We start from the raw sequence: 13466 nt of genomic DNA, 5'->3' as shown, positions 1-13466 counted from the left end.
CAAAAACTGGTGATGTTCTCTATCATGGATCTGTAATTAATTCTCTTCTCAGATTAAAAACAGTGTGTGTGCCTTTAAGACTCTGTTAAAAACAGTGCACCTTTAAGGGAGAGAAAGTTCTGGAGACACAGTGTGCCACAGCTGCATTTTTGTTGCCCTGGGTAACAGCAGGAGAGAGAGAGAGTCACATGGTAATGTTGATTGTGTAAAACTGGCAGAAACAAGGTTAAAACCAGTTAGTTCTGAGAGACTTTCCAGCAGGCATACTGAAGAAAAGGAGCTGTTTTATTCTCTCTCAGCAGAAAATTCTGCAAGGAACTACAAGTCAAGTTAATTCCCTGAGTAAAGAAGAAAAGCCTTCTTTTTCAAGAAACCGTTTGTATTGCTGTGCTCATCATTCAAAGAACTGTTTAATGCTGGCTGCAGCCGAAGAGTTGAATGCCTATCTACTGAAGGACTATTTTCATCAGATCCACGTAAAGACTGCAAGTGGCCTTTGTCTATTTCCACAATAGAATTCCTCATCCATCAGGAACATAAACTACAAAAACTTATTTATTTTAATTATTCTTAAGAGATAGCTAATTTTTAAAAACTCCACTTTTAAAACTTGTTAACTGTTAGTTTTTGAGTGTGTCTGTGTGTCTGCGGGAGTTAGGCTAAAATAAGAAGTTATAAGATCTTTAGACATAGGTTCATCTTAATAGTGTTTTAAGATTTATTTTTTTAAAATAAATAGTTAATTTGTTGTTGTCTAAAGATACCTGGTTTGGTCTGTTTCAAACTAGGGTGACCAGAGTGTTTAATTTGGCTGTTTGCCAATTGGGTGTGAAAGCTTAATCATATGCTGCGACCTGTGGAGTGATGGAACTGAATTGACAGTGCGTTGCTCCCGCCACGGTCATAACATCTCCTGAAAGAGAAGGTGCTCAAATCTTGAAGGGTTTTGAATAAACAAATAAGAAACTATTTCACAATTGAAATGCATTGAATGGCATGAAGTTGTTGTTTGTGGATACAAACTAAATTTGCCACAGAAATTTAAATCTTGTCCATTCGAATCTAAGTATGCTTTTAATGATACGATAAATGCTCATCACTGCCAAACATCCTCACTGGCACTGAAATTTAACTACAAGTTTTTTTTTTATTCATTCATGGGACATGGGCGTCGCTGGCCAGGCCAGCATTTATTGCCCATCCCTAATTGCCCTAACTGAGTGGCTTGCTCGGCCAATTCAGAGGGCATGTAAGAGTCAACCACATTGCTGTGGCTCTGGAGTCACATGTAGACCAGGTAAGGACAGCAGATTTCCTTCCCTAAAGTACATTAGTGAACCAGATGGGTTTTTACAACAATCGACAATGGTTTCATGGTCATCATTAGACTAGCTTTTTAATTCCAGATTTATTAATTGAATTCAAATTGCACCTTCTGTTGTGGTGGGATTTGGACCCATGTCCCCAGAGCAATACCCTGGGTCTCTGGGTTACTAGTCCAGTGATAATACCACTACGCCAACGCCTCCCCTCGTGGAGACTCATTCTTTCAAGTTTCAATTGTTTTATGTTTTTAAAACTTTTTATTTCTGTCACTTTTTTCTCTCTCTCTTAATCCAATCTTTTTTCCCTATCTTTATTTCTCTTTCTGTGACTGATTTTACATGGAATTCACTCACTCTAATTTATACTTCCTTCACAATCCTTGTGCTGTTCATTTCACAATCTTTCAATCTGATTAGTTAAGGAGATACACAATTGCCCTCCCTGTTCACTCAGGTCCCAAATGTCCTGTATCGCTGTGAAGTTATCAGCTCACACTTCCTGCAACATCCCATGCAAAAAATGTATAAACCTAATCATACAAGGACAAATCTAACTAACATCACACTGTTAAATGTTCATCGATAGTAAAATTTCGTCCAATGTACAATAAAAATTTTGAAATAGGAATAAACCAATTAGGCTGTTAAAATTGATATACCTGTAAAAGAAAGTTTCCATGAAAGTTCCTAACATTGCATTAATAGTTCCATTATTTTAAATTTAACAGGCGGGGAAATAGATTATGTGATGTCATTATGCATAACCAGTTGTTAATACATTATTAATTGAAAGTCATGCTTCAGTCATTGCAACTCTTGTGGCATAATTGTGTTAGATGTTAGTCCTGAATGGCTAATAAGTGCTGTAATTGTTGGAGTCACTTTGGAGATGGAAAACCAAAAGTTATATGAAGAATCACATTTAAATCAGATTTTTAAAAATAATTTTGCTGCAATTAATTACAAGAATGGGAGGAATAGGTGTACTGCCAAACAACTGTTGCAAAATACAGATTTCCTTACTTTTTCTTTATCCAAGACTCTACGGCACATTTCCTTTTCTCTTTCCTTTCTCTGTTGTTCTATTTCTGTCTCTCTTTTCTGGGCAGCAATAGCTGCTTCCAGTCTAGCTATTTCCTCTTGATGTGCACGCATTTGCTGAACCTAGAGAAAAGTATAGTCCTGTTTATGACATTATAAAACAAAATCAACAGCAATGGACAGTCAGAATATGCACTTTATGCAACATTGAAACCTTTGAACCTCAATCATTAAAAACATTTTCATTTTGTTAAATCCAGAGCTCAGTAAACCTGAAATCCCCACTTCATTGATGATTTGAAAAATCATATTGTAGGTTTTGTGATTTCCAAAATGAGTGCACCTTCATACATTTCCTAATCATTCAGTGGGGTACTGAACATGACAGACCAGGAATGTACTGAGTTTCAATCCTTGGTCTGTACTCTTGCCTGATTTCACTGGGCAGGGATGGGGAGGGGAACATCATTATTTATTCCTAAGAGTAGCAAAACAATGTTTCTAATTTCTAATGAGCTAATTAGTTATCTGCATAGAAATATAGAAAGGTTCTTCTTTGGCTTCCTTATCTTGAGAGACAATGGATAAGCGCCTGGAGGTGGTCAGTGGTTTGTGAAGCAGCGCCTGGAGTGGCTATAAAGGCCAATTCTAGAGTGACAGGCTCTTCCACAGGTGCTGCAGAGAAATTTGTTTGTCGGGGCTGTTACACAGTTGGCTCTCCCCTTGCGCCTCTATCTTTTTTCCTGCCAACTACTAAGTCTCTTCGACTCGCCACAATTTAGCCCTGTCTTTATGGCTGCCCGCCAGCTCTGGCGAACGCTGGCAACTGACTCCCACGACTTGTGATCAATGTCACAGGATTTCATGTCGCGTTTGCAGACGTCTTTAAAGCGGAGACATGGACGGCCGGTGGGTCTGATACCAGTGGCGAGCTCGCTGTACAATGTGTCTTTGGGGATCCTGCCATCTTCCATGCGGCTCACATGGCCAAGCCATCTCAAGCGCCGCTGACTCAGTAGTGTGTATAAGCTGGGGATGTTGGCCGCCTCGAGGACTTCTGTGTTGGAGATATAGTCCTGCCACCTGATGCCAAGTATTCTCCGGATGCAGCGAAGATGGAATGAATTGAGACGTTGCTCTTGGCTGACATACGTTGTCCAGGCCTCGCTGCCATAGAGCAAGGTACTGAGGACACAGGCCTGATACACTCGGACTTTTGTGTTCCGTGTCAGTGCGCCATTTTCCCACACTCTCTTGGCCAGTCTGGACATAGCAGTGGAAGCCTTTCCCATGCGCTTGTTGATTTCTGCATCTAGAGACAGGTTACTGGTGATAGTTGAGCCTAGGTAGGTGAACTCTTGAACCACTTCCAGAGCGTGGTCGCCAATATTGATGAATGGAGCATTTCTGACATCCTGCCCCATGATGTTCGTTTTCTTGAGGCTGATGGTTAGGCCAAATTCATTGCAGGCAGTCGCAAACCTGTCGATGAGACTCTGCAGGCACTCTTCAGTGTGAGATGTTAAAGCAGCATCGTCAGCAAAGAGGAGTTCCCTGATGAGGACTTTCCGTACTTTGGACTTCGCTCTTAGACGGGCAAGGTTGAACAACCTGCCCCCTGATCTTGTGTGGAGGAAAATTCCTTCTTCAGAGGACTTGAACGCATGTGAAAGCAGCAGGGAGAAGAAAATCCCAAAAAGTGTGGGTGCGAGAACACAGCCCTGTTTCACGCCACTCAGGATAGGAAAGGGCTCTGATGAGGAGCCACCATGTTGAATTGTGCCTTTCATATTGTCATGGAATGAGGTGATGATACTTAGTAGCTTTGGTGGGCATCCAATCTTTTCTAGTAGTCTGAAGAGACCACGTCTGCTGACGAGGTCAAAGGCTTTGGTGAGATCAATGAAAGCAATGTAGAGGAGCATCTGTTGTTCACGACATTTCTCCTGTATCTGACGAAGGGAGAACAGCATGTCAACGGTCGATCTCTCTGCATGAAAGCCACACTGTGCCTCAGGGTAGAGGCGCTCGGCCAGCTTCTGGAGCCTGTTTAGAGCGACTCGAGCAAAGACTTTCCCCACTATGCTGAGCAGGGAGATTCCATATCAGCATAGTGGGGAAAGATGAACACGAAGGGTCAGAGGTATGGGGGAGGGGTCATACTTAAAATTTAGTACATGTGGAAAACCACAGGTTATAGATCTGCTGCCCATTGTACATTCCATTCACCTTTCCTTTCCATTGAATTTAGTGGATAAGAAGATCGGGTGATGATTATAATGGGAAGTCAATCTGTAACCACCAGTTTTCATCAGCACCCAAAGCAATCATTACACCCATAGTTTTCTGGCACTCGGCAAACTGCTGCAAATAGAGCTTTAACCTGTTGACTGCTAAAATCAATGGGGAAGGTGATGCACTTCTCAGTCCTGGTGAACAGGGCATTGGTGACCTGCTTTACACAGTTGTATACTCCAGGCAGGGAGATGCGGCTGATGTTACCTGTGGCAGACTGAAAGGTGCCAGTGGCAATGAAGTTAAGGGCTGTGGTGACTTTAAGAGCCACTGGCAAAGCATACACCCCTTTTCCAGCAATTGAAAACTCCTGTTGCAGGAGGTTGCAAAGGTGTGACATAGCCTGCTTGGAACAGCCTCTGAATTACTGCTCCAGTCACATAACTACTACACTAATGTACACTACATGATTCTCATAGGTGAGTCCCAACCAACTATGCCTTCAAGAATGACTTCAACAGCTTTACTATCAATGTAAAATAATAGTCAACACAAAAGAGAAAACTTAGTCTGTCAATTGCAGGGCCCTGGGGAGTGTTGTTGAACAGAGAGACCTTGGGGTGCAAGTACATAGTTCCCTGAAAGTGGCAACACAGGTAGACAGGGTGGTGAAGAAGGCATATGGCATGCTTGCCTTCATCAGCCGAGGCATTGAGTACAAGAGTTGGGACGTCATGTTACAGTTGTACATAACGTTGGTTGGGCCGCATTTGGAGCACTGTGTGCAGTTCTGGTCGCCGCACTACAGGAAAGATGTGATTAAGCTAGAGAAGGTGCAGAAAAGATTCACAAGGATGTTGCCTGGTTTGGAGGGCTTGAGTTATAAAGAGAGATTGGATAGGCTGGGTCTGTTTTCCCTGGAGCAAAGGAGGTTGAGAGGGGACATAATAGAGGTATATAAAATTATGAGAGGCATAGGTAGGGTAGATAGCCAGAGTCTGTTTCCCATGGTAGGGGTGACTAAAACTAGAGGGCATAGATTTAAGGTGAGAGAGAGGAGGTTTAAAGGGGATCAAAGGGGTAAATTTTTCACACAAAGAATAGTGGGTATCTGGAATGAGCTGCCAGAGGAGGTGGTGGAGGCAGAAACAGGAGCAACATTTAAGAGGCATCTGGACAGGTACTTGAATGAGCAAGGCATAGAGGGATATGGAATTGATGCAGGCAGGTGGGATTAGTATAGATAGGCATTATGGTCAGCATTGACGCGGTGGGCCTGTTTCTATGCTGTCTGACACCATGACTCTAATTATTTTTCAGCTCATGATATTATTCTTACAACTCTATAAGACCTATTCCCACTCCGGTATAAGCAATACCAGAGAACATTAAACCTTGTTCTAGTTTTAAACTACTAAGCAAATTTATTAAATAATGAACAAACATAAACTGTATCTCTAAAAAAAAAAATAATATTGCATATATATTTATGTTACATACTTACAGTAGATATTTTAACATCTACCTCTTTGAAGGAAAAAACAACACGAAGGAATCTAAATGCTAATCTGTTTATGACAACTATTACATATATAGCTCCCTACTTCTTGTCTCTTTATGACTATGGAAGCTACCTAAAATCTACCTAAATTTCTATCTCGGCATAATGCCCCGAAAATTGCCTTAAATTTGTCCTCAAAAATATAGTCAGGGGTCAGATTGAATGGAAGGATACTAAATGGCTGTGGATTCTTATAAGAACAAGGCATTCTCACAGAAACTAAAGAATAGGCCATCAAGGCCATAGGCCCACAGACATGCAAGCCTGCAAGTGGAAAAATGTACAAAAACCTTTGTAATGAGGAGACTGAGAAATGAAGGGAGTGAATCGGCTCCCTGTCGTGTCTGCATTCTTCATTTGAGTAACCTGAAATTAGAGCCAGTAACATGGCCGTTTGAGGTGACTAACACCAAAAAAAGGTCACCTCTTCTGACACACGTCAGCCAGACTGGACAATTGAATGCAAAAGCAAAATACTGCAGATGCTGGAATTCTGAAATAAAAACAAAAAATGCTGGAAACACTCAGCAGGTCTGCCAGCATCTGTGGAGAGAGAAACAGAGTTAATGTTTCAGGTCTGTGGTCTTTCTTCAGAGATCAGAGTGTTTCCAGCATTTTCTGTTTTTATGGTCAATCAAATGTGAGGTTTATTTGAAAATCAAGGATATACAAGAGGATAAGTTTTAATAAAAGCAAAATACTGCAGGTGCTGGAAATTTGAAATAAAAACAGAGAGTGCTGGATATACTCAGCAGGTCAGGCAGCATCTGTGAAGATAGAAGCAGAGTTAACGTTTCAGGTCAGTGACCTTTCATCAGAACTGATGACTTCTGATAACCGGATAAGTTTTAAACTTTGTATCTTCATCTAGTTCTTTCTTTAGTTCTTATTCTTTCATCATCTTGATATAGTGTAAGTAGAAGGGTGGCTCTGTAAAGGCAAGAAATTAATTTGAGTGACAGGGAGGTGGTGGGTTGTGTTGCTATAGAAGTCAGATTGTAGGGCTATACCAGCCAGTTTCAAGTATATATAAGTGTGTCACTTACATGTACAAGTTTTCCTGTGATCAAGGAAGGTGTGATTTAAGCCAGCTAGTTCAGAAGGTGTATTTTCCCAGCAGCAGAGATCCAAGAGGAACAGATAACACCTATAAAGAAGAGGTTCATCACCAGCATCCCAGAAGCTAACATCATGGTCCCAGGGAACCTAGCTCAACCACACAGCTCCTAATAAAATCATATACGTTCTGCAAACTTTGCTAGCTACCAGCATGTAGACTATAATCTATCCAGAAGACTTGTTGTCTAAACTGTTACTTGTCAGCTATTTAAGAAATCTAACCTTAAATTAATCTCACCAATTTATATTAACCTCAGATACTGATCTTGACCATAAATTGAACACCAGCAACTAGTCAATGCGGAATTACTGTGATATTACTAGTCTGTTTTTGTGGTCTCTGTTATTCATCTAGGTGGTTAACCCCATCTACTAATTATTAGCATACTCGATGTTTAGGTTTAGATGCTACTAATTAGGATTCTGAAGTTAATAAACAATTGCCAATTCTATGACATTTCTTTGATTTGGCAAGAAAGGGCTCATTCATTCACTCAGCAGCTTGCGTGTAACCATATGGAAGGTTGGTAAGATAAACCTGAATACAGCACAAATTGGTTGATGTACACCAGAATCTATGCATCATTTACTCAAGCTGGGCAGTAAAATCCAGACAGTTCCTTGACAAGCAGTTAAGGTAGATGGGCTAGAATTTGTCTGGTGTTTTCATAAATATCTGTCTGGGTTCTCGTTTGAGTGTTCTTACACTATTCAATTTGTTAATTCAGTTCCATTCACAGAGCTGTTTTCATTTTGATCATTTTAAGCTCTTTGACAGGTTGTCAAGGCTTGTGCGAAATTAGTAAACGTCAGCTTCATTTAAAATAGGTTGTCACATCCATGACTAAACCACTAAACAATATCTGCATAAATTTAAATTTTGTGTTTGACCTCATCTGAAGCCAAGAAAGCAATAAAAAATTTGTAACTGTATCGGCTGAGGGAAAGTAGGTTTTATTTAAACTCTCATATATACTTTGCTTGATTTAAATGAGCAGCTACAAGACCAAAATATGACAGAATACTTTGTCACACATGCTATATGCAAGACTTTATATAATACTAGTTGATCTTCCGTGGGGTTGCAGACAGGGTTATCGAGTCACTTAGGCACAGAAGGAGGCCATTCGGCCCGAGTCCATGCCAGCACTCCAAGGAGCTATCCAGTCAGTTCCACTCCCCTGCTCAATCCCCGTAGCCCTGCAAGTCTATTTCCTTCAAGTGGCCATCCAATTTCCTTTTGAAGTCAGTGATTGTCTCCACTCCCACCACCCTTGTGGGCAGTCAGCTCCAGGTCATAAAAAAGTTCTTCCTCATACTCCCCCTGCATCTCTTGCCCAAAACCTTCAATCTGTGTCCCCTAGTCCTTATACCATTAGTTAATGGGCACAGTTTTTCCTTGTCTAACTTATCGAAGTCTGTCATAATCTTGTACACTTCCATTAAATCTCTCCTCAGTCTCCTTTGTTCTAAGGAGAATAGCTCCAGCTCTTCCATAATAATAAAAGCAAAATACTGCGGACGCTGGAAATCTGAAATAAAAACAAGAAATGCTGGAACCACTCAGCAGGACTGGCAGCATCTGTGGAAAGAGAAGCAGAGTTAACGTTTCGGGTCAGTGACCCTTCTTCGGAACTAGCAAATATTAGAAATATCAAAGGTTATAAGCAAGTGAGCCGGGGGTGGGGCAAGAGATAACAAAGGAGAAGGTGTAGATTGGACAAGGCCACATAGCTGACCAAGAGGTCATGGAGCAACGGCAAACAACATGTTAATGGTGTATTGAAAGACAAAGCATTAGTACAGATAGGGTATTAACGAACTGAAGATAGAGCAGCAGCAAGTACAAACATGAACAAAAAGTGGGTAAGCAAACTGAACAGACTACAATGAAATAAAATAAACAAAAGAAAAAAAATTGTAAAAAAATGTAAAAAAGAAAAAATAACTAAAAATAAAAGTAAAATGGGGGGCCCGTCATGCTCTGAAATTATTGAACTCAATGTTCAGTCCGGCAGCCTGTAGTGTGCCTAATCGGAAAATGAGATGCTGTTCCTCGAGCTTGCGTTGATGTTCAGTGGAACACTGCAGCAAGCCAAGGATAGAGATGTGAGCGTGAGAGCAGGGGGGAGTGTTGAAATGGCAAGCAACCGGAAGCTCAGGGTCCTGCTTGCGGACTGAGCGGAGGTATCCCGCAATGTCGTCACCCAGTCTGCATTTGGTCTCCCCAATGTAGAGGAGACCACATTGTGAGCAGCGAATACAGTATACTACATTGAAGGTACAAGTAAATCGCTGCTTCACCTGAAAGGAGTGTTTGAGGCCTGGGATAGTGAGGAGCGAGGAGGTAAATGGGCAGGTACTACACCTCCTGCGATTGCAGGGGAAGGTGCCATGGGACGGGGACGAGGTGGTGGGGGTAATGGAGGAGTGGACCAGGGTGTCGCGGAGGGAATGATCCCTTCGGAATGCTGACAGGGGAAGGGAGGGGAAGATGCGTTTGGTAGTGGCATCACGCTGGAGGTGGCGGAAATGGTGGAGGATGATCCTTTGGATATGGAGGCTGATGGGGTGGAAAGTGAGGACAAGGGGAACCCTGTCACGGTTCTGGGAGGGAGGGGAAGGGGTGAGGGTAGAGGTGCGGGAAATGGGCTGGACACGGTGAGGGCCCTGTCAATAACAGTGGAGGGGGAATCCTTGGTTGAGGAAAAAGGAGGTCATATCAGAAGCACCGTCATGGAAGGTGGCATCATCAGAGCAGATGCGTCGGAGACGGAGAAACTGGGAGAATGGAATGGAGTCCTTACAGGAGGTAGGGTGTGAAGAAATGTAGTCCAGGTAGCTGTGGGAGTCGGTGGGCTTATAATGGATATTAGTAGACAACCTATCCCCAGAGATGGAGACAGAGAAGTCGAGGAAGGGAAGGGAAGTGTCAGAGATGGACCATATAAAGGTGAGAGAAGGGTGGAAATTGGAAGCAAAATTGATAAAGTTTTCCAGTTCAGGGCGGGAGCAGGAAACGGCACCGATACAGTCATCAATGTACCGGAAAAAGAGTTGGGGGAGGGGGCCTGAGTAGGACTGGAACAAAGAATGCTCGACATATCCCACAAAAAGACAGGCATAACTAGGACCCATGCGGGTACCCATAGCAACACCTTTTACTTGAAGGGAGTGAGCGGAGTTGAAGGAGAAGTTGTTCAATGTGAGAACAAGTTCAGCCAGGTGGAGGAGGGTGGTGGTGGATGGGGACTGGTTGGGCCTCTGTTCAAGGAAGAAGCGGAGAGCCCTTAAACCATCCTGGTGGGGGATGGAGGTGTAGAGCGATTGGACGTCCATAGTGAAGAGGAGGCGGTTGGGACCAGGAAACTGGAAATTGTCAAAATGACGTAGGGCGTCAGAAGAGTCACGGATGTAGGTGGGAAGAGACTAGACCAGCGGAGAAAAGATAGAGTCAAGATAGGAAGAAGTAAGTTCAGTGGGGCAGGAGCAGGCTGACACAGCTCTTCCAACCTAGCCTTATAACTAAAATCCCCTATCCGTGGAACCATTCTGGCAAATTTCCTCTGCACCCTCTCAAGGACCCTCACATCTTTCCTAAAGTGTGCTGACCAGAACTGGACGCAGTACTCCAGTTGGGGACTAACCCAAGCTTTATAAAGGTTCAGCGTAACTTTCCTGCTTTTGTACTCAATACCTCTATTTATGAAGCTCAAGATCCCATTTGCTTTACTAACCACTCTCTCAATATGTCCTGCCACCTTCAAAGATCGATGAACATGCACCCCCTGGTCCCTCTGTCCCTGCGTACTCTTTAGAACTGTGCCATTAAGTATATATTGTCTCTCCCAATTCCTTCTGCCAAAATGCATCACCTCACATTTGTTAGTATTAAATTTCATCAGCTACCTGTCCACCCATTCTGCTAGCCTATCTATGTCCTGTTACAGGTAGTTCAAACCACCTTTAAGTTTGGTGTCATCGGCAAATTTTGAAATTCTGCTCTGGATTCCGAGATCCAAGTCACTGATATACAGCAAAAAAAACAGTGGTCCCAGCGCTGAACCTTGGGGAACACCACTATCTACCATCCTCCAGTCCGAAAAACAACCATTTACTACGACTCACTGTTTTCTGTCCTTAAGCCAATTTTTCATCCAATTGGACACTGACCCTCCTAGTCCATGAGCCTCACTTTTGTTAACCAGCCTTTTATGTGATTTTATGGGTTTGAACATTAAGTAGTTTTCAGGTTGCGGCGGGGGTGAGGAGGGGGGGCCGTGGGGTTGAGAAGACGGGGGATAATTGGACTCGGATGTGCCAACATAATTCAATCCCCATATTAATGTCTTACTTGCTGTTTTTATTTTATGCAATACAATACTTTGACAAAAGTTAAGGCACTTTGCTGCAGAGAAACTCCTACGTTGCAGCCAAATCTGTTTCTGAATGTCAATGTGGAAATTTATAATGAAAATGTTAACACTAATGTACCGATATGAAAACTAATATTTTACCAGTCAATCTCCCATGGTGTTGCACAGAGGAAGTTTAGACCAAGTGCAGAATTCAGATAAAGCAAGGTTTGAGGATAGGTGATAATTGGACCAGGATGCAGTCCCCATTTCAAAGTTATACACTTGGTCCTTATTTATATATTTATATTATAAACTCCCCCAAAGTGGTAGTGCTATAGTACAATGATAAGTAGGTTGAACTGGTGGAATTGGCTGTTGCAAGTATTGGGCTGGGGAGCAAGTTAATTTCAAAAATCAGGTAAAGGAAAGTTGGCAAAAGCAGTTTAAATAAAATGGCAGGCCTGCAAAACATAACTGAGAGGCATAATAGTACCAAGTGTTGGGAAAGTCTTATATTGAAAAAGATAGAAGATGCAAATTGTTGACATAAATCAACATTGTCAGCATAACATAAATGGTGAGATATTGACATATAAAGCATGACTGAAAAATCTTGCTTAGGAAGTAATATTAATGTGTACAGGAAGTGGAGCAAGACTAGTGCACCACAGAAAGCTAGCTATATAAATTGATTAATTACAGCAACGTTTCTGACACAACACAAAGTAGTAGATTACTCAGAGAAGGCATTTTCTTCTATATTGTTTAAAAGTTAAATTCCACAAGAAAAAACAAGTTGCAACTCTAATTGTCATTCTGTAGCCCTTGCTGGAAAGTGCATGTCTGCACTTGAGGTGAAGACAGAACAAGGCTTATTGTGTTGCTCTGTAATTGAATAGCCGGCCAACAATTACTGTCCAGATTCATACAAAGGATGGCAAGATCCCAGCAGGTGCTTAGTGGCTATCCAACTCTGCCCAAGCATATGTCAGTATTTTCAAGTGGGAAATAATAAACAATTAGTACCAACATTTTAGGATAAGGTAGACTGCTGTACTTATAATTCTTATAGCCCATTTCAATCACATGCAACCAGGAGGACCGAATGGTTAACATTGCCAATACAGATCTCACTGAATTTGTTCCTGGTCCAGCCAATAGAATGTGGGAATGCAGGTATGTATTATTTCTACTACTGCTTTCCAATTTTACTTCCAGACCTTTGTCTCAATAGGCCGGATTTCATGGTCAGCGTTGAAAAAGCACGCTTGCTTGACCTCAAAGAAAGCTGCCCACAAAGATTTAGTGATCTCTGTGATGTGGATTTCCCCTTTCAGTTTGAGTCTGGCGCCAAATCAAGGGGATCTCTTGGTAGCCAGCAACAGTGATGTCATCAAGTAGGGTAAGCAACCAATCATATTGAAGCATTTTTATAGTCAGCCAACCGGGAAGTAAAAACCATTAGATCTGTTCACTTTTAATATTAAATTTTACAATTAGTGAAATAAATGATTGAGACATACAAATGGGATTAAGGTAGAAGCTAAAATATCAAACAAACTTTAAAAAAAAATTTAAAATATGTGGAATTTATCATAATGGAGAAATTTGACATTCAACAAATATAAAATTACTTTTTCAGGGCAAATGAAGCTGGTTAGCACAAATTATGAAGATTAAGACTAATTATGCTGTAAAAACCCAGTTACACCTCATTCAACAAGCTGTAACTTTTTCAAAGACTAAGAGCATAAGAATGGAAATTCTTGTCAGTTCAATGATTTCTAACTGATTGCTGTCTGGGCAGACCTCAACAACACACCCTCT

The 13466-nt window shown here is 41.8% G+C and overlaps 1 protein-coding gene across 1 annotated transcript in view; it reads right to left on the bottom strand.

The window, feature by feature from the left end:
- Positions 1 to 13466, bottom strand: part of LOC137372019 (coiled-coil domain-containing protein 148-like) — a 174584-nt gene that overhangs the window by 41393 nt on the left and 119725 nt on the right. The window contains exon 11 of the mRNA XM_068035288.1: positions 2349 to 2489. Coding sequence (XP_067891389.1) covers positions 2349 to 2489 — 141 coding nt within the window. The remainder of the gene's footprint in view (positions 1 to 2348; positions 2490 to 13466) is intronic.

The sequence above is a fragment of the Heterodontus francisci genome, chromosome 7 (genome assembly GCF_036365525.1).
Source record: "Heterodontus francisci isolate sHetFra1 chromosome 7, sHetFra1.hap1, whole genome shotgun sequence".
Lineage (NCBI taxonomy): Eukaryota > Metazoa > Chordata > Chondrichthyes > Heterodontiformes > Heterodontidae > Heterodontus > Heterodontus francisci.
The sequence above is the reverse complement of the archived record's forward strand: the minus strand, read 5'-3'. Positions and strand labels throughout refer to the sequence as shown.